General features: G+C 37.3%; 1 protein-coding gene across 2 annotated transcripts in view; it reads right to left on the bottom strand.

The window, feature by feature from the left end:
* Nucleotides 1–1,019: 1,019 nt before the first annotated feature.
* The window catches only part of ZNF277 (zinc finger protein 277), a 60,375-nt gene continuing 34,954 nt past the window's right edge, over nucleotides 1,020–26,440 (bottom strand). The window contains exons 5-14 of one of the 2 annotated variants that reach the window (XR_003400387.1): nucleotides 25,281–25,372; nucleotides 23,801–23,911; nucleotides 20,205–20,337; nucleotides 13,240–13,307; nucleotides 12,007–12,103; nucleotides 11,452–11,494; nucleotides 10,634–10,808; nucleotides 9,487–9,583; nucleotides 1,919–2,048; nucleotides 1,020–1,774 (exon numbers count right to left, since the gene is read on the bottom strand). Coding sequence is in view for 1 of the 2 variants with exons in the window: in XM_026868241.1 (XP_026724042.1) it covers nucleotides 9,391–9,583; nucleotides 10,634–10,808; nucleotides 11,452–11,494; nucleotides 12,007–12,103; nucleotides 13,240–13,307; nucleotides 20,205–20,337; nucleotides 23,801–23,911; nucleotides 25,281–25,372 (912 nt within the window). In the remaining variant the exon portion in view is untranslated. Of the gene's footprint in view, nucleotides 1,775–1,918; nucleotides 2,049–9,232; nucleotides 9,584–10,633; nucleotides 10,809–11,451; nucleotides 11,495–12,006; nucleotides 12,104–13,239; nucleotides 13,308–20,204; nucleotides 20,338–23,800; nucleotides 23,912–25,280; nucleotides 25,373–26,440 lie in introns of those variants that run through there. The other variant, XM_026868241.1, reaches the window with a different exon arrangement.

The raw sequence follows: 26,440 nt of genomic DNA, 5'->3' as shown, positions 1-26,440 counted from the left end.
GGAAGTCCTGCATCTCAAGATGTATCACCATTACACAGTTTCTGCCTTTTTTCTAATTTTAGACTCTAAGCCTCCTATTTTCCATGCAATGTGAGACAAAACCAATGTAAATTTTTAAAAAATTAATGAAACTAATTAATAGAATAAAAGGAGTTAAAGCTAAAGGGTATTTTAAGTCAATAACTGAAAATGAGATTTATTGGTCTACTTTTTAAACAGATGGCTGCCTTATCACCATGTGTCTAAGATAAGAGTGTTTCAGTTGCTACCTAAATTTGGAGTGGCAAGGAGTCAAACACATTACAAAATATAGAAGAGCAAGAAGTGACCACTCTAAACACCTGGCGGAAAAGATCAAATCTTTTGGATGGATAGAGCCTTCTCATAGGCAGACATAAAAACTCTGTAACTAAAAGGATGAAATACTATTTTGTTCTTTAAAATGAGACAAAAGTCCAGATTCCCTTCACTATTTTGTATGCACCAGAACATTAATTCACAGCTTGCACAACAGATGACACCAGTGATCTGTTTATACTATGCTCAAATATTGTTATGTCCAATAGATTATTGATTTATAAAAGCCCTTTTGCAAAAGCCCATAACTACTGATTTTTACATGGATCAGTCCATGTCCATGCAGAAAATGTGTTCTTGCCTTTTACTTCATGACCAGAGCCCACCAACAGTATTTAACAGGACTTACTGCCTTTCCCTGCCTCTGCAAAGCCCTAAGTCTGCATGGGAGACATCCTTCCCATGTAGTAAGCTTTCTTAAACTCTTAGCTACCTGAAATATTTATTCTAGCTTCCAGATGATATACCAATACCTCACTCAGTTATGTGGCTTCATCTGCAACTGCCACTTCCACTTAGATGACTATTTGATGCTTTGGTTTTCTCAGCTCTTTTTTTTGGCCAACGTTGGTCTTATTTTTAAGGTGGTACTTGGGGCATCATTTTTAGAGATTCCTTTCTTGTAGCCCCAAAGCCCTTTATTTCTTTTCAGGTCAGCTTCCAGCTGCCACTGCAGTATTATTGGACTTTGTCATCCCATGGGAGGAAAACCAGAGTCTGATCTTACTCTGTGTATGACTCCTGTGAGCCTGCAAGGTAGACGTGACCAAGGAGTGGGGTGTGGCTAGGTGTAATGGGAGGGATATTGGCAGAAGAAAAGATGAAGAATAAACCACCAGGAACAAGAGAGGGAGAGTCTATGACTCTACTATTTTTAATCAGCACAAAGCTCAAAAGAAATTTAGTAGATAAACACTGTCAAATGTGTTAAGGAGTTCTTTTTTCAGATGGAAACAAAACTAAATAGCAGAAAATCCTTGCCTGGCAGGATGCTGACATTCATTTTAGGTATTGATTGGAATCCTATCTAGCTGGTTTCAAACCAGTCATTAGGGGCAATTAGACAATTTTCCCAGTGGCACCAGAGTCTACCAGCAAGCAGCAGAACTCCATCTCCTTGGTCTTTAAAGGTCACTGGGGACAGTCCAGCATCAGTGGGGAAATAGTCCATGCTGTTCCATTGCAGCATGGATCCCAGCATCCTGCCACAGGCTGGACATGCTGCTTTCACCTGCCTCTCTACTACACTTTGAGGTAGAAAGCTCATTGAGAGCACTCTAGGACTGCTGCAGGTGTAAGCAGCCATCTGGTGAAAATCTCCAAAAGATTTTTTTTCCAGTCCAAATAAAACAGGGGCCATAGGGAGAATATCAGGGGTTCTTTTAATAAAGATTCTTTAATGGATCCCCATTGTTTTCTGTGAAAAAAAAAAAAAAAAAAAAAAAAAAAAAAAAAAAGAGAAGAAATTAAGGATCAGGCACTAAGTTTTTTTTTCATACTTTATGTCTACAGAAATAGTATCAGCATTACTAAGTAATCAGTACTTTCACAGATTGCTTACCTGAAATGTAGCCTATTTGTCTGAGTGGTTCTGTGCAAGTTAGAAAACTCAGACCTCTGGTTAAGATGAGAATATGGACAAAGGTACCATTGCAGTAACTTTTGAGAAGAGAATCTCATCCAAGTATCAGCTATAATAAGAGAAAAAAAAGGCCTGTCTTAGAAACTTTCCTACGCTGAAGCAAAGGCAAGGTACATGCAATAACACAAGCTTAAGGGAACCCTGAGAAAACTTATTAACCTCACATTTATATACTTCATTAAATATTAAACCTGCACTTGAAAAGGCATTAGATAGCTAGGATTTTAAATAGAGACTGTTTACAAAGCAAAGGAACAATTTAATTAATTAAAGGATGCACAACATTTAGCAACTTTTTTTTTTTTAATCTCAGCAAACTCATGTGTTTACAGCTTTTAAGGCTAGAAGAGACTAGCATGAACATCTTCTTTAATCTGTGTGGACTATGGCTACTCTATGTTATGCAGCAATTTTTTTTCTTACAAAGAATTGGTCTTCCTTAGTATGCAACCGAACATTTGGAAGATCTGTAATATGACTGAAAGCAGAGGATCTTTTATGTAATATTCACTCTCTACTTAAAACCCTCAAGTGATGGCAAATCAGACATATTCTGAAAATCTGATTCAGAAGTTAACACTTCTTTTTAAAAGATATCATTTTCAAATTGTTTAACTTGTTTCCTTATGGGAATGTGCCCTCAAAATTAAGTTTCTTCTTCTTGAATGAGTATTTTGACTGTGATCTAGTCACCTTTTAAACTAAGTATTTTAAATATGAAAACTGACTAATGCAGATAAGCTGCATGCATACATTGGAATCCTATGTGACATGTCTTTCTTCTTCCTGGTAGTTATTATCATATAATCACAATTTTGCTGTTTAGGAAACTGAGGCACAGGGAAGTAACACTATTTGTCAAAGGATGCACAGTAAGTCACTGTCTGGAAAAACAGAGGAGGCTAGCATTGTCACACATTCATGATCCTTCTTCACAAAGGCTAAGCTCCATCCTTGCTTATTTGCTCTTTATTTCATCTAGATTCAAACAAAAATATCAGACATTTTATTAAAATATGTCAAATATTTGTGAAGATTCACAGCAATATTTCTGTAAATGGTGTGAAGACAGATATGTATCAGAAAATAAAAACCTGACCTAAATACAATTGGAAATATAAAGCTAAAACCACCTAAAGGTTAAAGCAGTGCTCAGCTCTGCAAAGCTGTGGCAGGCAGTTTGCAAAGACAGACTCTCTAATGAAGAATCAGCAATGCCTGCATTATTTATTTCTATATTTTTTTGATACTTCTAGAAATCACAGTAATAAAAAATAAGTCTCCTAACACTCAGTGAAGCAGTGACCTCTGCCTGTAATTATTCTGATGGATTTCACTACATCCTTATGTCATAGAGAAATGCATTGCACAACCCCCTCAGAATTTGAAATTTTGATGCATTTTTTTATAGTAAAGAATCACATTTGCAGCTTGCCAGTGTTCCGGTGCTAAGCAGTAATACTAGAGAGCTGCCACTGGCACTTCCCGGGCTGCTCGTGCTGCTAAAGGGAAGAGCAGGGGTTTCTGGAATGCTTCTTATCTGGGTAATGATACCAGCGGGGATACCCGCGAAAGAAACACTGCAGGAGTGGTAAGAGTCTGACGGCGTGTGGGCATGCTGGAGCAGTAAGTGCAGATAAAGAACAATATGTTTTTCCTTCCTGTGATGCGGTAAGACTCCTTATGCTCTTTGTACTTTCTTTGCTTTATAGTCAGATACACAATTTGTAAAAACAACCACCAGCCTGTAGATTTTAAAATAGTAATTAGCAATGACTAATATCTGGCTGAGGTTTCACACCTATCAGCAGCCCTGCTACTTTGAATTCACACCTAAGTCCTTGCAGTGTTCTGCTTTCCTGGTTTATGCTGGTACTGAAAGGTATGAGCTGCCAGAATAAGGGACACATTTCGTTAGGGTCTTTTCAGTCCTAGTTTCATGCAGAGCTACAAACTCTTTCCTTTGCAAAGGCACCCTGAGGGGATACATGCCATTTTAAGTGCTATCTAATGCTTTCTTGGTACAAAGACTGATATAATTTATGTCAAGAGCCAGGTTAAATTAATAACCGTAAACCACAGCTCTTTTTTAAGGATGTCATTACAGTGTAATGCCTGCTGGTCTCAACCTGGTTAAGCCATGCATTCTGAATTCTCAGAATAAAATTTTAAAAAAGAAAAAAAGATAGTTTTTGACCCAAAATGCTTATAAGCAAAAAAATTTTTGATATATGAATGAAAAATCTGGGATATGGTTAGAAAGGTAGGAGTGGAATAGTCACATTTTAGCCATATTCCTCAATGTGGTCTATGGACTTCTACTTTCACCCATATTCAGTCTCAGGAGGGACTTCCAAGATAAAAGTTCACAGACAGGAAGAACAAAGATGTCACAACCTATCTGCAGAACTTGTCCAGCTTCTTAATTACTCCTGTTCAACATGCATCTATTCAACAGCAGATTGCAACTGAGATGCCTTGAGTCAGGGAAGCACATAAATGTTTTGTGGGGTACTTTTGCTATGTTTTAGTGGTTTCTACACTTAGGTCCATAATTATGATTTAATCCGTGACTGTATGTGCCAAAAGGTAACGAATTGTCCTCCTGTCCCCAAAGCTGTTGTAAGAACAGAGCAGAAGAGGCTAAATTACTAGTTTTAGATATTTTCAGTGTAGCTACCAAGGCTAGTTCTCCATTCCAGAAGGTGAATCATCTGATCCATGTAGAGATCTACCTTCAGATTAAATGAATTCCCTAATAGTACAGTAGAATTCAGCTCTAAATTAATATAACTAAATTTGGGAGTCCAGATGTAGGTGAACAGATGTGATATAGGTGCCTAAGTTTCAATTATAGTTAATGCAGCCTTCAAGAGAAATTTAGCTACCAGCAAAAGGTGCTGGATTTAGCTGCTTAGACTTAGGTATGCCTCAGTGCCATCTGAGATGCTGGATGGTATCTGAAACGCTCATGTGCATTTGACAGAACAGACACAAAACCTCTGAGAGATCAGCAGCCTTCAAGAGAAGGAGGTGGAGACCAGGAATTTTCAAGCATCTCAGATGTCTATGGCCAAGAAACCGAATACACTTTTAGGTGTTTATTTTAGGGTGAGTTGAATGACTCTAAGATCCACAGACAACATATACTGAATATAATAGAAGTTAGACGTTAGGCTTATATGTAATCTACACACAGACAGCTTCTCAGGATGGTAAACCAGATGGAGGGAACTGTGTTCCAAGGAACAGCTGTGGCAGAAAAATGCTTTTATTTCTATCTAAATTTATGCAAAGATGACTGATGGATTTCTAGTTGTAAATGTCCTAAATTCCCCTGCTCCTCCTATGGACAGAGTGTCTTTATATGTGATATGGAATACCAAATGTGAGTTCAACTAAGGGGTTACATGGTAATATCTAAAATAGTTACCTTATCTATATCTTCATGAGCAAGAGTCTGGGAAAAGCTGTAAAATCAAATTAAGAAGCAACTAAAATTTTAACTGGTAGAAGAAGTCAAATTAAGTGTGACTTAGTAGTGTAAAACTTCCAATAGGAAAAAAAAAATCCAAACATTGGGGAGAAGAGCACAGCCAGTGCTCATGGAGAAAAGGAATAAATTTTACATGAACTAGGTTCTTCATGCAACCACTGCTGCCTGTAGTATTTCTACAGCAGCTGATTCTTTTGACTATTACATGGAAACAGCAACTCATATTCCAGGGTTACAAATACCTGTTCCATGTGACAGTTGTTATCTAACCAAGTTTGATGTACCTGGCAGAAACAAATGAGGGCATAATTTGACACTTCAGTTGTTCTATTGTAACTAAGGCCCAGAAAGCTTCATGACTTAACAAAAACTCCTGGGGGACAAAACTATTTTTCATCTTGCCCTGTAAAAAGTTTTTCTCCAGGGACCTCTGATTCTCCTTTGCTTCTGTATACATATAAGTAAAATGCAAATAATGCAAGATCATTTAATACAGCAACAAGTCATAAGCAAAGCTGTGAAATTTGCTGCTGCTCAATAGCAGTGGATGGTAGGTGTGGTAAAGAACCACGTTCAGTGTCCGCTCTGGACTTGAATTTGAGCACGAAGACTGGTAACCTTGGAAGAAAGTGACTGTACTTCTGTTCACAGTTCAGTTTCTCAAGACAGATTTAGGTTAATTACTCTGTAAAATGGGAGGGATACTGTACCAGACATCCCACTCACTGGCAGAGATCTTCTAACCAGAATTCAGAAGCAGCAATGGCACTGAGAGATGGCAATAGCAGAGAGACTTTTCAGAAACTTACTTCAGTGTTTTGCACATTGATTACCATTTAGCCAGCTGAAAGCAGCCACTGACAGCTCTCTCAGCATGCCAGACAAATGTAATACAGAAACTGAAAACAGTAGCATCTTAAACAAAAGTCAATGACTCATTAAGTCAGATTAAGTCTGCACAGACGTGTCAGAATAAACTATGTGTGGAGGAGTATCAAACACATAATTAATATATTTGTAAAAAGGGCAGGAGGAATTACTGGTCACCAGGACACAAGCCTTCTCCTCTTTTTACCCAGGTCCTTTTAAACAATGGGGTGGCTTTAGATAAAGCAAAGTGAGTGTGTATAAGGAGTCAAGATCTAGACAAGGAGGAAATAGTATGGTAAGAAATGTATATTGGACTTAAACTAGTGTAGCTTTTTTCATACTAATTAACACCACCTCCTTATCTGACTCTCTCAAGAGCATCTGCCAACCCCAACTCTGTCCATTCCATGACTTATGGCAATACTCTTTCTGTTGTGATGCTTCCAAAAACTCTCTTTTGTTGGAAGAACATATTTGCTCATATAATTATAGACTGTATGCAGTCATAACTGTGTCCCCTACTCATGACAAAAAGCTAACCAGTTTTAAAACAGACACTGATGTTGGCTTTGCTTTAAATAGAGAATAAGAATGCCAAGGGAAAATTGTGGCCATTATACAAACAAATACAGTATGCTCCAGCAAAATGTCAATTAGAAGCAAAACGTCAATCATTCTGCTCAATGAAGATGCTCAATTTTTCCTCTAGAAACTGTACCCCAACTCTCTCTGTGAACCTACAGAGAGTTAAAACCTACTTTGGTGCTTGCTGTTCGTATTTGAAGTAACAAGGTCAACCCCAATCTGACTCCTCATGTTCCTCGTATTTTCAGTGAACAATTATACACTGCTGGTAAGTTTTTCCCTCTTTACTCAAAAAATCCATGTTATTTACACAGTTTCTCTCAAGATATTATCTTAATTCTACACTGATAAGTTGCCCTTTCAAACTTCTGTTAGAACCATGAACAGCAGTCATTGCATTCTGCTGATATTAACATTGATTGCATTTTGTAGGGATTTGAGTGACTCAGCATCACATTCCTCATGATTAGGAAATGTTTTGCAATTTCACTTTATGATATACAAATAAAATCTTATCTTTCCCTTAACGTGTCCTTCTGAGATGGGTTTGCGATAAAACACATTCATGTTCACAGCTATAGTTCTCTTGCTGATTTTCTCCGTTGCTCAACAGATTTATCATTAATGTAAACCCCATCACCCCTTACTCCCACCTCAGCTAAGAATCTGACTGAAAAGCAAAGAGTGGAATCAATTTCTGATTTAAGAAGAAAATAACTGCTTAGGAAGAAAATTACTAAAGAGGGGAAAAATAATCAACAGCAACAGCCATTTCAATTACTGGGTGAAATTAAGGAATCTACAAATGGAAGTACTATAGACTATAACTTATTTAAGATGGTCAGATGTTCTAGTTCAAATGGGGTTGTTCCTTAATTTTTGTACCAGTTTAATCAAAGCCGATGCACACATATGACTACAACTGCTCCCTTCTTTTGTCTGTATTCTCAGCACCTGCTGAACCACTTCTATCCCATTTCTTCCTGACAGTCAGATATTGCTTCTGTCTCTGTTTCATAGTGCAGTTAAGTGGCTGATCTGTCTTCCTCAGCACATTTTCAGCATCCTGTTCTAACTTCTCTCCAGAGCACCTGGGCCCAAGAGAAAATAAGAAAGAGGAAGCAAAGAGAGGTGCTAGTGGGTGATAGGTAATGCCAGAAAAAAGCAAGTTCAAAGCAAATGAAAAGAAACCGATACAAATATATTACAGGATGAAGTAGGCTGGATATGGAAGCTTAGCAGAACATGGGTAAAGATGTGAACTTCAGCCCCTGCTCCCAGGGACTGCTATATAATTCTCAATCACTCTATAATGACAAACAACAACTCTAATTGACAGCAATGTATTTCAGGTAAAGACAGCTGCGCAAAGGAGAAGCTATGGCTTTGAATTTTCCCAGGCAGGAAAGGGCACTGAGCTGAGACTCCCATACTTTGAACAAGTGCCCTAACACCAAGCTAAAGAAGAAAAAAGAATGTGCTGCCAGTTTTGAAAGTAGTTATACATATTATGGAAAGCCAGTCCTGAGACTGGATCATCTTAGCAGGACCTATGCTCTGAGCTGCTTTTGAGGTGCTTTTTGGACATGCTGAAGATCTTCTGTTACATTGGAAACTTTAAAGTTCAATATTAAAGGTAATATGGTAACTCTAATGGACAGATGAATTGAGATTTTGAGAATTTGGATTTATGTGTCTGCAGTCCCCTAAGTCATTTCTTCTGCATCTCAGTTCATGACCACACAAGAAGTCTAATTTAAATTTTTGGATCTTTGATGCAACCGAGATTGCAATTGTTCCTACGCTTTTTTAGGCTTTGGATTGGCAGCTTCCCATGCAGTCAGATATCCATGGGCTTTACTGGTGTTTCTGAGCCAGTTTTCAGAACCAGGCATCATATATCTTATATACTGATAATGAATAATAGAGATATACAGATCTGTTTTCACTTTGAAGAAGGTCTAAGGTAAAAAATAGCAAAGTTTGCTTTACATAACAGACCAAGAATTAAATTCAGGCTCTTTTCTGTATGCTAACAGCAATAACACATAGAAGATTCACTCACTGGATCATATATCAAGACACATCTCAATTGTTTGTGCCTTCTGCAAGACAGCCTCAAAATAGAACTCTGATTCTGATACATTTGGAAAAAAAAAAAGAAAAGAAAAGAAAAGAAAAATCCTATTTGTAAAGAACACTAAAAGTATTTGGAGAGCCAACCAGAAAATCCAGCACTTAATTTCAAAATAAAGCTAGAACTTAAAGGAAGATAAACCAAAAAGGTTTACATTTATATTTTATTTAGCATTCCCATTCATGTATTTGCTCAGTGGTAACATTAATGACTTAAACTGTATTCCAATATTAGTGAAAGAATGTGATGGGTTTTTTTGTCTTGCAGGAGAAAGACTCTAAGGTCAGCAACTGTAATTCAAGGTCAAAATTTCTTCTGACTCTTGTTCTCTTCAGACAGGAGCTGGTTTAAAACACTGCTCTCTTTGAGAGCTTTTAGACTGGATATATCTTCACTTACAACAGGAATATCTTCCCTTTGATCCTCAGTTATCAGATCTTCACTGTCTGACAGTGTACACAGGAGCGTATCATTTTCATAGGTAGGAAAATAATACCTGAAAGCAACAAAGCATAATTACTAGGTAGTCACATATTTTGTTTGAAGGAAGCAGAGCATATTTTATGAGATTAGATTTTAAAAAAGGAAAAATGAGAAAGTCTGGTTGTCTGTAATGACAGTAAACAGCACACCCAGAAAAATCAATTCACATGTACATCTTAGAAGAGTCATACAGAAAAGCTGGCAACAGACAAGTTCTTCCCCTTATTTCTACACCTGTATGTTGTCACAACTGAGGCCACATATCCAGATTTGTCCCACAACAAATGCTGAATGGAGATGTTTCTGTTAGAATACTCCCTGTGCTTTACCAGGTATGGCATCATCCCCCAGACCTATTCAGCCTACCTACCATATGAATCAGTGCTATGTTACGCTCTCCTTCTATTTGCTATGGAGAAAACTATGGGTAAACAACAAACTTGTTTTGATGCCTAAGTTACATAGACACTATGCATTTATCTATATTAGAAATGCAAAAGAAGGGGTTTGGTTCAGTTCCAGAACTATATGCCTAGAATGTATCTTTACTAGCAGTGAAATATATGCCAAATGTCGATTCCAGTCATGATTTGCATCTGTGTAGAGAGCTAACGGCTGGAAGAATCTCATGTGAACATGTGGGCCATTCAAGATATCACCTTGGTGCACAGATTCAACCTTGGTTCCACCAAGAGGGAATGTGCTCTGAGTGCACCACATATGCCTTTCACCATTCACTGCACAACTGCAAATATAGGCAAAAGACAAATTTTGCAACAATAAACCTCTCTAGCATACTGACTTGACAGTGAAGACACAATTTATGGGGAAGTGTATCCTGGATGCAAGTAGAAGAGCAGTATCACATGTTCATTTTATCTTCAGACATATAAGGATATATAATTCTGAGTAGTTTTGAGACTATTTATTATTGTATCTGGACCAGTAATGCCGGGAACTCAGGGCACTGTTGCACTGGCAAAACCCAGAAGTTTCAACATACTGTTTTACAGACATTATCAAGTATCAATATAAATGCTGGAAGAAACATGTGTGCCCTTACTGTGGTTGATCCCATGTAGACCTGGCTGGCAGGAGTGTAATGTGTTTGGTCTTTTCCATATGACTTATCAATTCTCCTTTAGACTGAAATTTCTTCTGGCAGTTGTAACAACGACAGTGATGAATTTCTCTTCTGATGAAGTTCACTAGCTTTACTTGCTGATAAAAGTTCAAACCTGGGAGAGATGGTAGCGAACAAGTACTTGAGGAAGATGAGACTTCATAACCAAATGGTTTTTTGGATTAAGCATAAAGACTGATAAGGGTTTACTGAAGCCAAGCACTACCTGAATGCTGAAACTTAGCAAATTAACTGAACTTTCTCCCAGCTGCAGGGGAATCAGCCCTTTTTTTAATATAAAAATTGCAAACACCTTGCTTCCTCTCAGTCTACAGCATAAAGCAAACGTTGGCCAAACACAGCTTAAAGCACAGCCTTCTAACTTGCAAGTAAGTCTTAACAACAACAACAACAACAACAACAACAACAACAACAACAACAACAATAATAATAATAATAATAGTAATAATAGGGCTCCAGCAGCTGGATCTGAGACTCAGAGAATTTGTTGAAGCTACTCTGCAAAAGAATCCAATGATTTTAAAAAAAATATCATACATCTTTGGCAATAACAACAGTTCCAGAAAAGTAAAGTGTTCCCGATTTTCTTTTGTAAGCTGGCAGAAACAGTTTCCATAGTGGAAAAGTTAAATGTCTGAACAAAAATCAAATTGATACAGTTGTTTTCCACCATTCTTATGATGCGGTTTTCTCCACACTAGTGGCAAATGTTGACAATTAAAGCATCTCTTACTCACCATGCTCTGACTTTATTTTAGGAAAGTCAAATCCATGTGATTTCTGAAGAAGAAAAAGGAAAGAATAAAATATCTTATTTCCACTACTTCTACTACTCCAAGTTAAAAACAGCTCAGCTTTTCATAGACAGACACAGACATATGCATGTAGACATGCAAACACTAATACATGAAACAACTGCCCCAAACTGTTTCATCAGAAACTTTCATATTCTGTTAAAATGCAACGCTCCTGTTAAATACTTTATTAAAACCGAAACACAGATGCTAACCACCAAATGTATTAAATCATCAAGTCACTGTATTATTAGAGATGCTACCTTTTTATTGTCTGTACCAGTCTGTATACTCACAAGTAACAGTCATACTCTCAATGTAAAACATGACTCCGCTGTGTATTTTAGAGAACGGATGTTAGAGATGCAGGCAGTTCTTTAGTTCTGTGCTAAAGAGGGCATTCTGATGCAGTAGCTGATTTGATCTTAACAAGGATGCTACAATCTTATGTTTTAATTCCAAAGTGATGAAAGAACTGATATTTAAAACAAGTCTTACCTGCATGTGAAGATACAATTTTTCTGTGGTGTCTGCTTGTTGTTCACAGAACAGGCAAACTGCACACACAGGATGCTCTTCCCAATCAGACCAGTCTCTTATGAAAGAGTCAAAAAGATTCATTTAATTGTTGAAAAGATAAGAGACATTTTGTGAAAGGAGACCAGATTCTGCACTCACAGCAGTGTAACTCAATCCAGAGAAATGGAATACTTTAAAGAGGTAGGGGAGACAGTGTGGATTTATGTCTGGACACATGATTAGAGTATGATTTACAATCTAAAAAATCACAAATTCAAGAATAACTGAGCAGTTACTGTTGGTTAATTCCTGTGCTGACAAGCAGGAAGTCCTACTTGAATTTGCCTGCAGTAAAAAACTTCAGTTTCTGTCCAGTTTGGCTAGTCATCAAATATTGTGTTCAGTGTTTATTTTTATAAGGTCTTTTAAAATTCTTTTATGCTGTTCTAATCTTCCAGTACACCACCTAAAGACATAATCATTAGGCAGAGTTCACTTTAAGTGTTATTTACTTATTAAATACTATTATTCCTGAAAGAGACAGTAATTTATGCTTCTTTTAGACATGCACCCAGAGAATATTTTACCAACACATCTATTTGGCACTCTAATACTGCTGAGAGATAGAAATATTATGGCAACCACATGTAATCAAGTTAAGTTAAGCTCAAGTCACTGACAAAACCAGGAAGGTCAGGGACCCTGATACCCACAACTTCCTTCCTGCTTATTCAATTCTCTATGGCCAAGGACACCACCTCTGCAGTGATCTGAGGGCCTGGACCACAGAAGAATGCAGAGGAGAGATGGATGCTGCCATCAGTCAACACTGTTAAGAAATTTCCTTTGAAATTGTGTTATCAGTCTTTTTCATGCTGACATTTTTGATGCTTACTCTTGATTTTAAATTTGAGCAAAACCCGTTCAACCATTTCTTAGTATAGAAGTAAAAAAAAATTGTTCTGCCTACATCATTACATACACAAAAGGCTGTTGTTTGAGATTGCAAATGAAAAATGGGCTTGTGATTCAAATACAAAATTGACAGTCCTTGTTGCGAAAAAGTGTCTCTGACAAGAACAAATTGGGGTTGATTTGATTGGCTTAAATGAATTTTAACTGTGTACTAATTAAGCACAGCAGTTTTCCTGTAACTATTGCAACAATAATGGTCTTGCAAGTCTTTATAATGGGCATATAAGTAACTCTTACTCTTCTAGGTTATCCAGTAATTCCCGGTCATCCTCTGACTGCACTTCCTCCCAGGACTTTCCAAATTCCTGGGGAGAAAAGAAAAAACATTTCCTGATTCACATCACTTTATATATCAACTGAATGAATACCTGGGAAGTCACAATCAGCATCTTACTTTGGATCACTTTGGTATTTCTGCAAGTTAAAGGTAGTCATACAACAGTGCTTTAGTAATAATTTTTAAAATAATAATTTGTTTTGTCTTTTGATGGGATATTCTCCACTCTACATCTGGGAAGAAGATGATTTGGCACAGAGCTCTGAAGAAGATTCAAGCTCTGTGTGACACTAGTGTTGCAACACTACCAATATGTTCCCGAGGTAGGTATGTTATCACTGCCTTGAGTTTGCCATCACACTTGCTCAATCCAATCTGCCTACCTTGCTCTTCACGCAGCATATGCTGCTTAAACAATACAGCTATCACACCTGAGTCTTTAGTTGGCACAGCTACATCAGTCAGCGCTTGTACGAGATTATGTCAGTAAAAACACATGGTGTAAACCTAGCTAGAGAGTACTCCAGGAGGGCAGTATGAGCCAGGGCACAGGTCTCTGAGCTAAACTCCAGTTTCCTCTTCCATCCTATTCTCAGATGTGAATGTAAGCACATCTATTCATGGTGTATTATTCTTCCTTTTACTTTCTGTGTTGTTTATTTATATTTTAAAGACATTCAGCACAAAGTGTATCACCATACATTTGTGCAGCACTCAGCACAATGGCAAGCACTCTCAGCGTGACTGCGATATAAATAACAGGCAATAAAAAGCTGAAGCACTCTACTGAAATACCAGCAGTGATCTTTAACTAGTGTTTTTGTTTCCTCCGATTCTTCCCGCCTTCAAAAATAAACCAGAGCAAACTAACCAGTAATCAAAACAGTATTTTTGAACTCATACTTTGATGGCTGTGAAGGATTCACAAAGATCATAGTTAATGATCTTGTCTCCATTTAAAAAAAAGACAGATAATAAAAAGACCATTATTTCATTTATTTAATTCATATATTCCCTCTGATAAATACATTTAATAACATCCTTAGTGTTATTATTGCCTTTATGGTTGTATGGAAAAAGAAGGAAAAGATATCCATCATTTAACAATTTAATGAGAATTTTCAAAGCTGTTAGTGTCTATCAGGTAAATGATAAACAAATGTCTCCAGACAGCCTTAAACATAATGTCATCATATATTACAGAAAGAAAATTCAGTAATTAATTCAGTGATGCTACATGGTAGTGTGTAAACTCTCTGAGTTACAGGGAGACTCATTAACATCACCATTACTGCAAGATAACATGAAGCCATTAACACCTCTCACCACATGTTCTCCCAGCTGCACACTAGTTTCCTAAGGCTGTTAATGTTAACACCTTAATGAGAGGATAGTGGCTTACAAGCACTGCAAAATGAAGACGAATGCTCACAGTTTTTCCCCTTACCACCTTGAAGTATATGTGCACAAAAGAGTATGTTCAGAACAGCAGTCAATATTAAGTGTCACCTTTTAATTAAAGGTGAAAGTGAAAAACCACACACAAGTTATTGTTTCTTTATGGTGTTTCTGTGAAGAAGGCAGAGAAGAATCTTGTAAGAGGACTCTGTTTCTCTCATCTATTTATATTCAGAGGAGAAAAAAAAAAAAAAAGAGGAGAAAGCTAATCAGGTCTTGTATCACTGGAAAATTGCATGGTAAATGGATAACCAGGGACACTGTGATGAAAGTGCCAAGAGACTGAAGTTGAGCCATTGGGTGGGAAAGAGTTATTCAAAACATTCTTAAAGCTCTTTCAGTTTTTTAAATTTTTCTTTTTTAAAAAAAACATATTTTCAATTCCACAGCTTGATGGGCATTTGCGACCAAGGGTACCTTTGTTAAGTATTCGATTTCCCTTGCTCTTTCATCTAAAATGCAAGAGCTCCCAATGAACATCTCTAGAGATTCCCAAGAAATTCTTGACAAATGCAGAGAAAAAAATAGACTTGACATTATTAGTAGTTCAAACAGTAGAAAATGCATAATTAAAAAAACTGCTATATATCCAAGGAAAACCAACTTTTTAAAAAAAATACTTCCTTCCTTCACAGAGAGAAGATTCCTATAGAAAAGTGAGGAGAGCATGCAAATATGTGTGGTTTGATTTCCTCTTCCAAAATGAAGTCAAAATGCAGAGATGAATTGACTCTCAGACAATTTATCTTCTCAAGTTGGGCACAGTTTTAAGGGTTCTACAGGGGGAAGGTTTGAGTGCTTCACTGAGGCAACATACCCCAACTTGAGAAGTGCTGAGATACAAGAAACTAGAAACAGCAGCTGGTATTTCAAGCAGTTTTCCCAGCAGAGAAGTTACTAAACTACATGCAAATGTAGTTCCAGGCCTGTGGAGCTCAGAAACCCCAAACAGATGCTGCTTTCCTCTGCAAATTTCCTCACACTTGTCTTACTGCAATAATTTGAATTGTTTCATATTGCTGCAGAACTCGAGATGCTTTATCACAAAGAAGAGGTTGTCTTACCCCAACATTAGTTAATAGATGTTGTATGAATTTTAACATGAAGCTTTCCCCTACTTGGGGGATTTTATTAAGTCTTGAATATCACTGCTGATGAAGGGTTTTCCTTTACTATTTTACAAAATATACACTGTGTAAGTCAAACCAGGCTAAATATAAATAGTAAACCCCATAACAAAACATTCTTCACTCGGTCCCCAACATACAATGATGATGATTTAGGGCTTAGCAATAGGGACAAAACATCTTTTTATCTTTGAGGAAAAGAGCTTCACGAAACAATTTTTCTAGTAAGTAGCAGGTACCATTTTCAGCCATCTAGCTTAGTCATAAGCATATTCATTATAGTGATATTACACTACTACAGATATATGCCATTATTCAATTTGAAAATAAACATCTGTGCTTCCTAGGATGCTCTATACTTAAAGTGCTGCTGGTAACAATCAGGTGAACACAAAAGGGAAGGCCCTGTCAGTCTGGGTCTGCCTCAGTTACCTGGACTAAGAATAAGAGAGTTTTAATACTGCCTTCTGTTCTTTTGTGACCTACAGCAGGCACCACAGACTACAAAGTTCTTCCCGCTCCATTTTTACTTGGCTCTTTGTGCCAGGTGAGTCATGGGGCCACAGGCTAACACAGGCAGAGAAACAAGAAAATTATGTTGGAAGTTTTTTTGGAGAAAATAAAAATAAGGTAACCTACATATGTATCTTGGATGCATTGTTGCTCAGTTCTTCACCCTCTACTATCAGCTGGTCTTTTTCAATTTATACTTCAAGCCTTTCCAAATAGGATTGGTATTATCTTCCATACTTACACAATACTGACAAAAGACCTCCAAATCCACTGGGGAAGTGACTCCACTGCCTATCAAGTAATCTGCATCATTGTGAAACTCCCACTCTAATTTAATGTAACTATCTAATAATAAACTTATGGTACTTGCTTATGAAAGAAGTCTATTATACGAGCACATGACCAAAAAAGCTTCCACTCCTACTAAAGATCACATGTAATACTCTTAACACTAACCTGTGTTAAGAGCAGCAGAACATGTCAATAATATGAGGGTAGACAGATCAAAGCAGCTTGCAGGTCATGAGAGAAGTCACAGAAAGTCTCAGAATACCAAAATATTTGCAGAGGAATTTGCACTTATATTACTCATTGCTATGCCAAATTGGAAATTTAGGGGAGGGAATTACCAACACACATAGAATGTAATTTATGTTATGAAAACAGATTCTCGCAAATGCACTAAAACCACAAGTGAAACCAAAAGCAGAATGGAGGGAAAGGAAGAAGGCAGGCAAGCCTACTGCTCTAAATGAAATCAATAGGAGCTTTGCCATCAGCTTAAAAACAGGAGTACGAACTGGCCAGAAGATCATGAGGCAATTCAGCAGGCATTCTCAGGAAATCTGAACAAAAAGCCCTTAAAACCTCTCAGTACAAACCCCACAAAATAAAGGAAACTGCCAGTCCCAGCTTAATAAAGACTATTTAACACAGTGCCTTGGTGAAGATAATATGTAATGGAAATTTATAATAAAAGGACAATAATGTCTGTAAGATGGTTGTACGAAAGAGCTATTCATTTAAATAGCTTAAGATCCAGTTGCGGACAGAAAAGCTTTATGGTGCACATCTTAAAAGCAAAGTGGATAACACTGTAATAATATTGGTGTTTCATTAGAGACCTCCTTATCTAATAGTCTCTTTATGATGAATTTGATCAAACTGGCATATAAAAAGATCTTTGTTACATTCTCAAAATTCAAACTTTTCTGTGAAAATGTAAAACCCAGATCTTTAGGTCAAGATGAATTCAATAGTAAATTTTGAAATAGTCATTTTAGATATGATATATAATAAATACACGTCCGTGTCTGTGGAATTATATCATTTCCCTGAACATTCAGAGCAATGCAAAGCACAGATCTTTAAGACTCATTGAGAAATTGATAAAACTCTGGTAAATTGTGAGACGCTGGGAGACAGGAGGCAAAAGACATCAAGTCATTGCAGAAAGCAGAGCTTGCATAACATCTAGAATTCACTGAATATAGTCATCTTGAAAAAAAGAATTCTAACAAATTAGTATAATTCACTGTAGGTTATATATGTGCAGTAGAGAATAATGTTACTTCTCCTTTCATGTAAAGGCCAATCTACTGAACCCCCAGTGAAAAAATTAAAGTTCTTCCCTTTAAACTTTTTATCCTTTGTGCAAAAATAAAAGGTTTGCTGAAGTCTATTTTGAAAGAAAACAGTTTCTACTATGTAGGAACCATCCTAAAAATTTCATGTTAATGAAAATTTTACTCTCATGCAACATTAGGTATGCAAATACAGATTTTATAGTAAACTATTTTATAAGTGTTTAAGACAGAGTTTTTAGTATGTTTTTAATTCTTTATTAAAAAAATAATCCTTTCTTTAAAAGAAGAAATGTCAGGAGTTCTGATATTCAGTTCGAAGGATCAGAAAGACTGAGTAGAAACAGACCACTGAGTGGACTGTAGTGAAAGACAACTGAAAATGTGTGAAAAGAAAACATGGCTGTAGCAGAGCATGTAGAGCCAGACAAAGAACTGTGATAAGTCAAAGTATGTCCCAGAAGAAGCACTGGCAGCACACTGGTACAAACCATGTCTGCACATGCAGAGCCCCCTGCCCAATTTTAAACATTTTGGTGGTTTCACATATCTTATTTGAATTGTATTTACCATTCGCTGTGTGTAATAGCAAGGACCTGAAAAAGACATCTCTAAGTGATGCTGCTAAGTGATCAATACCTGAATTGGTTCAGGTTGGCATAAGAAGTTACTCTTCAAATTCCTGCCCAGAATACCAGCAATAACTATGGAGGACCAAGGCCCTGACCTGCACACTGTCCTGTGACTGCCCATACCGTTTAATAGTTTGCATGTTCTGTGGCCCCACCAACAGCACTACCCAGACAATGCTTGGACATTGTTCAGAAAGAATACAAGCCACAGATTGTTCTTAGCAGAAGCAAGGGCAAAGCCACCAGTTTTGGAGCAACTGGAGAGAGTGGGAGAAGAGGTTAGGTATAGAAGTGTTAGCCTTGCTGTAATATTTACTTTGTCATATTCGGCTTATTAACATGACACAGCCAATGTGTCTGCACTGATGTTATGACCTCCCTGCATGTCTCTAAAATTTCTGAAGGAGTATCACATGGTTCTCTGTGATTCTGTGCAGTCATCTAGCTCTATTTCCTAGTCAAAGCTGGGACAGATTCAAATCTGAACAATAAATGCAAATTAGAGAAGGTAATTTAAAGAGGATGCCAAGTTCTGAAAACATAAGATTACTCGCAGGACTACCAGAGAAGAATGAAACTATTAAAATAACTTAAAACAATCACAATGTTAAATTCAAGTCTGTTAACTTGCAAGGAAGAAGAGAATGCTCAGTTATGTTGAGAAGCTGAGAACATTTACCCTGTAGAACTTCACAACTTTTTCCCCACTGAGCTGCAAGTATAGGTCAGTTTTTAAAGCAGTGATATTTGAATATGTAAAAAAGAAAATAGAGGCTTCAGATAATTGATCTTTGGAAAGAAAGTGTAAAGGATCACAGAGGGAATTCACTCCATCTTGGGTAGAAGGGACTTGGCAGAGCATTAAACATACAACTTTTGTTCTTAGGGTAAAACCCAGGGAGAGAAATTAAAGGGAAAGACTAGGTAAAACTGTCAAAGATGTCGATTTATAACCTGGATATTAACACATGTAGAAGGCACACAGACTACTTCAGGTGAAATACAGTTATTTCTGGGACTGAATGTAGCAGCTTTTGAGGCAGCTCCTATATTCATGAGTTGAAGACAGCAAGTGAAAATCTGTTATACACACATGCATACATGTGTCTGAGATAAAAAAATATTAACACCTAGCAGCATACACCTACCCAGAGGCTAAAACTGAACTTACTTTTTCTTTCATCTATGTATATTTCATTTTCCTCCTCTTTGCAGTTAATTTATACTCTGAAGAACACTTCCAGTTTAAGTTTTGTGGAAAACAATCTCAAAGCCAATAGCATTCAAGTTAGACCTCCATTTACTTCATTACTCTATCTTATTTTCCCTTCGGGTTATTAAAGCAGAGACTAAGCACTAATGACATGGTGATTAGCGTCTCTTCAAGCTGCATTCTTGCCTCTCTCAAAATCAATTCTTAACAACAAATGTTTACTATTCTTTAGTTTAACAATTATCCAGAATATCATACCATAAATGAGCATGTTTCTTAAGAGTCCTTCACTTGATTTTTGACCCATGTACTAATTGCTGGTCTGGAGTTACTCACTTTTAAGAAGATATTATCTATATCTCTTTAGTTAATTTAGTAATTATTCATTGAACCACTTACCAAGTAATTAATGATATAAAATTTGTCATATTCTTTGTTTTTGGCATTGATTCTGCGATGCTGTTTCTTTCTCATGTGATCTTTAAGTGTGTTTTTGTCTCTGAAGACTTTTTCACAGTATAAACACTGCAAACTAAGATAAAAAGGTAAACATGTCAACACATTAAAATGAAAATAGTACAAGACAACATCCTTAAATAAGTTGGATATATACACAGTAAGATTAATCCTAAACATGTGAGAGCAACCTAAATGAAAAAGAAGGTTTATTTGAAAAAAAATTTCTTAGATCACAGTAAAGTTAATCAAACACAGAGATGACAAAAATGACATAAAATTAAAATATAGACAAAAAGGTTTACTGTTTGCCCCACAGGCAAAGTGAGAGAAAAGTCTGATCACTCAAAATTGTCCTACCAGGGCATGGGAGGGCTGTTGATTGGTCAATATGTGAACTCTTAACTCAGCATGCACTTATACTGGCACCCAATCCATCAGTAACTGTTTCTTCGTAATTCAGAGTGAAAAAACCCCAACTCTGAATGTGCTACGTATCTTTAAAAACAATTTAAATTAGCTAAACAGAAAGTTTTATACTTCTAACTCAACAGAGAGGCTAAATGAAAGTTTGCCAGGGTGATCAACGGGTTTTGCAATCCTGAGAAATCAAATTTAGTAAATAAATTAATATGTGTGTATATATATATAAAATTCATGTACCTGTATATACATACATACCTATACATCCATGCATATATACAGATATATAGACATGCATTATTATATATATATATACACTCATTACCTGAGAAGGTGAAAACATTCATTAACAAATGAGAACTTTACCACAATACTGTCTTCCAGAGCAATTAAAACAAAACAGTAGTATATGCATTGTCTTGAATTCTCTATTACAAGTAGTATACAGTAATTGTTCCCTCCACTGTAGTATCAACTGACAACTGGAAGTTGAGCCTCTTGACTCAGACAAGAGACTATGAGGACAGTAACCTGCATTTCAGTCTTGTTGTGATTTACCCCCAGCTGGTAACTAAGCACCACACAGCTGCTCACTTTCCTGCCCAGCAGAATGGGGGTCGGAAGGAGGACAATTGCAAAGCTAAAGTGAGACTACTCATGGGTTGAGATAAGAACAGATTAATACTTGAAACAAAGTAATTATTATTAATTAACATTTAATAAATAATAATAGTAATAATAATAATAGCAATGACAAGGAAACTAACAAAGAAAGAAATAAAACCCAATAAAGACAAGTGATGCAAATGAGAATAATTGCTCACCACCAACTGCCCAGTGCCCAGCCAGTCCCTGAGAAGTGGTCCCCATGACCAACTCTCCCCTAGTTTATTGCTGAGCATGATGTCATATGGTATGGAATATAACTTTGGTCAGCTGTCCTGGCTGTGTGTCCTCCCAACTTTTTGTGCACCCCCAGCCTATTCACTAGCAGGGTGGTGTGAGGAGCAGCAAAGGCCTTGACTCTCGTGCTATTAGGAAGAAAATTAACTATCCCAGCCAAAACCAGGACAGTGAGAAAGGCACCTCAGTGCATTAGGCAACACCTATGATAACATAAAAGGCATTCTTAATACATCTTAATTTCTGGAAGAAGTTAACCAGTAACTGTTGTGGCTGCACATTCTTTGTCAAGCTGAAGACAAAATCAGAGAGCACTGTTGGCTTTCCTGTCCTTCAGATCTCTTTATTTTCTTTTTTTTTTTTCAGATGTACAAACTAATGGATCCTAAATTTACTTGGAAGGATATTGAATCTAATTTCCTTATCCAAATTTGCACAAATCCCAGTGTTCTGTGGCTTTTTATAACTAAGTTGAACATTTAGGCAAATTTCTCCTACAGTCTTTGATTACAGATGATATTAAAATTTAATAAACTTGCTAAAGCTACAGTTTCATTCTTAAGTAAGTAGATTTTCTGCTAGATCCCAATTTATATTTGTGGTATTGTCCCATTTATGAAATCCATAAAGGGCTTTTAGATACTTGCAAAGGAAACTCAAAGTGAAGAGTTTCTTGCTCTTTGCTACCCAAGTTCTTCTCCCAAATTCCCCTTTTAACTTCTTCAGCCATCTCAGGTTTACATGTTTCTGAGGCAGCATATACACTGGTTTTCCCCTTCTGCTCTGGAATGTACTCTATAAGCAATAGAGAAGGGAGGGACCAAAGATCCCATGTTATCGATATACAGAGAGTCGAATGAAGATTGGCATAAGAACTCTGTATTTATTGATTAAAGAGATGTTTAGTAAAAAGATTGTTATGATGAGAAAGAACATTAACTCTTAACAGTTAAGAAAAAAAGGGACGTGCTATTGCGTGTGACTACATTTTCCCAGCAAATGTATATTACGAATTGTTATGAAATAGCGTTCAATAAGTCAACAAAAATTGTTCTAAGAACACTTACAATAAACTTAGATTCTCTTTTCTTCTTCTTAACTAACCATGTGTGTTGGGTATGTGTGTGTGCACAGGGGTTTTTTTCGTAGCGGGAGCTGCGGTAGTGGCCCCCTGAGAGAAGCTTCTCAAAGTACCCCTGGCTCCAAGCCAGACCTGCCTCTGGCTAAGGCCAAGCCAGAGATGGTGTCTGTGGCACTGTGATAACATATTTAAGGGGAACCTGAGAAGAGGAGTTGTGAGTTGTGGGGGAGACACCTGTGCAAGAAACAAAGCCAGTGGAAGAAAGAAGAAGCTGGGGAGAAGTTTGCTGGAGTAGAGACTCCCCTGCAGCCTGTGGTGAGAGGGCAGGCTGTCCCTCTGCCACCCACGGATGTCCACGGTGGAGCAGATGCTGACCTGCAGCCTGTGGAGGACTCCATGCTGGAGCAGGTGACTTCACCTGAAGAAGGCTGGGACTCTGTGGGAAGAAGCTCCCGCCATTGCATTTTGGCACTGGGAGGATTGCAACACGCGGGGGTGACCCACGCTTGAGCAGCTCGGGAAGAGCTGCAGCTCACAGGAGGGACTCGTCAGAGAGAGTTCGCAGAGGACTGTCTCCTGTGAGACAGACATCAAGCTGTAAGAGCGGAAAAGTGCAAGGAGTCCTTCTGAGGAGGAAGAAGCAGCAGACTGACCATAACTCCCCATTCCCTGCCCCTTGTGCCAGTGGAGGAGGAGGAGGTAGACATATTATGAACAAAGCTGAGCCCAGAAAGAAGAAAGGGGTGGGGGAAAGGTGTTTTTTAAGATGTGGTTATATGTCTCACTGTCTTACTTTGTCAGTTTTGTTTTTGTTAGTGTCTTTATTAAATTTATGTTATTTTCAAATTCCCCTAATGAGTCTGTCTTTTGCCTGTGACCATAATGGGTAAGTCATCTCTCCCTGTCCTTATCTTGATACCCAGGCCTTTTGCTTTATTTTCTATTTCCTTCCTGAGGTGAAAGGGGGAGTGAACAGCTGCATGGTGCTCAGTTGCCCTCTGGGCTCAAACCACAACACCATGAATGTTGAATTAATTAACTCAACTTGTTTCCAAGGTTAATTGAAATACGACCTAAGTCCATTTAAAAAAAAAAACAAACCACACCCCAAAAAAACAAAAATACTACTTACTTGTCAAGTTTTTCCTGCAATACAGCCAAGAACTCACAGCAATTCACAATGTTGTCTGGCAGCCCAATATTAAAAGCATGCTCTCTTGCCATATGATTCAGAAGGACAGATCTACAAAAAACATTCATAAAAAACATTACATATTTTTCAGTACATATGAGATGTATTCAATTAGTGACTTGAAATAAACCAATTGCTCTAAAAATGCTTAAAAGACAACCTTAAATAAACAGCAATAGTGTTTCTGCCACTGCTAGAAAAAAACCCGACTTTGTTGAAATAGGAAGTTTTCAATTTCAGCTCTGTTGAACATTGAGTAGCATTTCAACTGCTTAATCCACATGCATGAAATATAATCCTTTAAATGAAAATTACAATATAGTTTATTTTGACCCCCACTGTTAGAAAAGCTCATTTATTAACCTGACTAAGCAAATCACATGTTTAAAACAACTGTCTTCAGAAACATTCTTAAAAGTAATTTGTCAGCTTTCTCTATGCTGGTGAACAAAGCAGAAATTCTTGGGTGTGATATGCTTTTACATCAGTATCACTTCACACAGCACTAACAACAAAAACAGCACTCAAAATTACACATGAACAAACATAATGGATGTTCAAGTAATAGAGGTATACTGGATAATTCCTTAGATGCCTCAACTTCTGCATTTGGGGACTAAAGAAACATCCAAGTGTTAACACTCCTGAATCTTGCTTTTACCACAGTCCAGGTATGATTTTCAAATCACCTATTCTGTGAGACCCAAGAGTAAGCAGAGGATGAAGTTCACCGGGGCTGAACGATATGAACTTCTACTACACCAGGCAGTAAAGAGAATAGGACACTCACAAAACCTGTCGGGACATGACCCCAGCTTCTTCTACCTTTCCGGACTATCAGAACCACCCATGCAAACAGACATTCAGGGATAAGACAGTTTCCTGCTGAAACAGATGTACTGTGTAAAACCAACCTTTCATCAGAACACACACTTCTACGGAACTCCTACTTGCATTTGAGTGATGCAAAGCACTCCATTCTCACTCTAATTTTCCTTCCCTCTCTTTCATTCAGTCTTCAAATTCACACTTGTTTCACGAGGTTTAAACAGGAAAATGTGTAACTGGATATAAATTCTTTTTTAACAGACATACTAGCTTAAACAGCTCTCTTCGTCACTAAAACAACCACTGAAAAACTGTCTCTTTAAAATGGTTCACTTCCCAACTCCAGCTTAATGTGTGGTATAAAAAGTTGCACTGGAATAATTAGAAGATTGAGAAGTGGGAGGGGGTCTATTTAAAATGGCATTGCAGTTAAAAGAAATTAGTTGAATAGCTGAACTATATCTTAAAATGAATTCTACCTTCTGAGTCATACCATTAGGCAGTAACTGGTTCAATGACATTAAAACCATAAACAAAGATGCTGAACAGATTAAAAAAAAAAATCCAAAAGCAATCAAGTCAATAAACAAACCTGTTTCCTGTGAATTCTTGATCACAGAACATACACATACTACGAAAACTTATGTCATATCTCTCTCGCTGTTGTTGTTCTAAAATTTCTCTCTATGAAAAGAAAAAGACACAGTTATTCAGATAAAAAAATAACAAACATTCCACCACATAAGCTTATTATACCTCTTAATCCTTACTGGTAACAATGAACATACAAAATTAAAATGTGCTGCTGTCAAAAACCAGATGTTAGTGTTGTTTGAGGGTGGGTGCTCACAAAAATTACAAGTTTTTTGAAAGGCAGGATGTGGTCCAGTCAAGTTCCATTAAAATTCTCCTAGTATTATATAAGGTGCAAAGAAACAAATATAATCCACAGTGAGATTTTACGTAGCTATTTAAATGATTCTGTATATAACTGTTCCTACTGATGTTCAGATCTGCTTCTGGTATCAGAGAGCAAGTTTATGGGTAACTACATAATGCCCAGTGGAATCCTAAACTCATTTTGACATGGCTAATTGCAGGCAATCTAGAGGACTTTTTCATAATACGGAATGATGACAAGAGCCTTGACAGTTTCTGCAAGGAGCTACGGTGTGTAATAGATTCAGGGAAAAGGAGAAGCTGATTGCCTCCACCACTGGTCCTGTTTAATGTATAGCAACAGGTTAAGACAGACACTTTACACACTTGACCACAATTCTCCTAATAACAAAATCATGCAGCAGGTGACTTTCTCTGGTGCTGTAATAGCAGCAGTGCAGTTATACTATGGAGTTACTATACACTTCAGATGGAAAGGCTGTAATCATCTGGGACATGGGAGAATCTGTGTTTGGATTAAAATTTACCGTATTTTCAGCCTGACAGTACAGTACCCTGTACTTGTGTTTTAAGTAGTAACAACTGGTAAAGGATTTATTTTCTGTGCAATGTAGAGGTGCTACTGCTTGCTTTCTGACATTCGGGATGCTGACTGAATTTCTCAGGGGATTTTCTCAATCTCTTTATCTCATTAGAGCCTGCAACAGTGGAGCTTTGTATTTCTCACCTATTTCTTTAGTAACTTTTTTGTGTGGACTAAGGCCCAAACTTGCCCACAGTCTACAATTAAATTCACATTCAGCTATGCCTGCTGGTTAAGCTCCATAGAAGGCAGAAAAAAAAAAAAAAAAA

Source organism: Athene cunicularia, assembly GCF_003259725.1.
Source record: "Athene cunicularia isolate RWA chromosome 1 unlocalized genomic scaffold, athCun1 chr1_part2, whole genome shotgun sequence".
Lineage (NCBI taxonomy): Eukaryota > Metazoa > Chordata > Aves > Strigiformes > Strigidae > Athene > Athene cunicularia.
The sequence above is the reverse complement of the archived record's forward strand: the minus strand, read 5'-3'. Positions and strand labels throughout refer to the sequence as shown.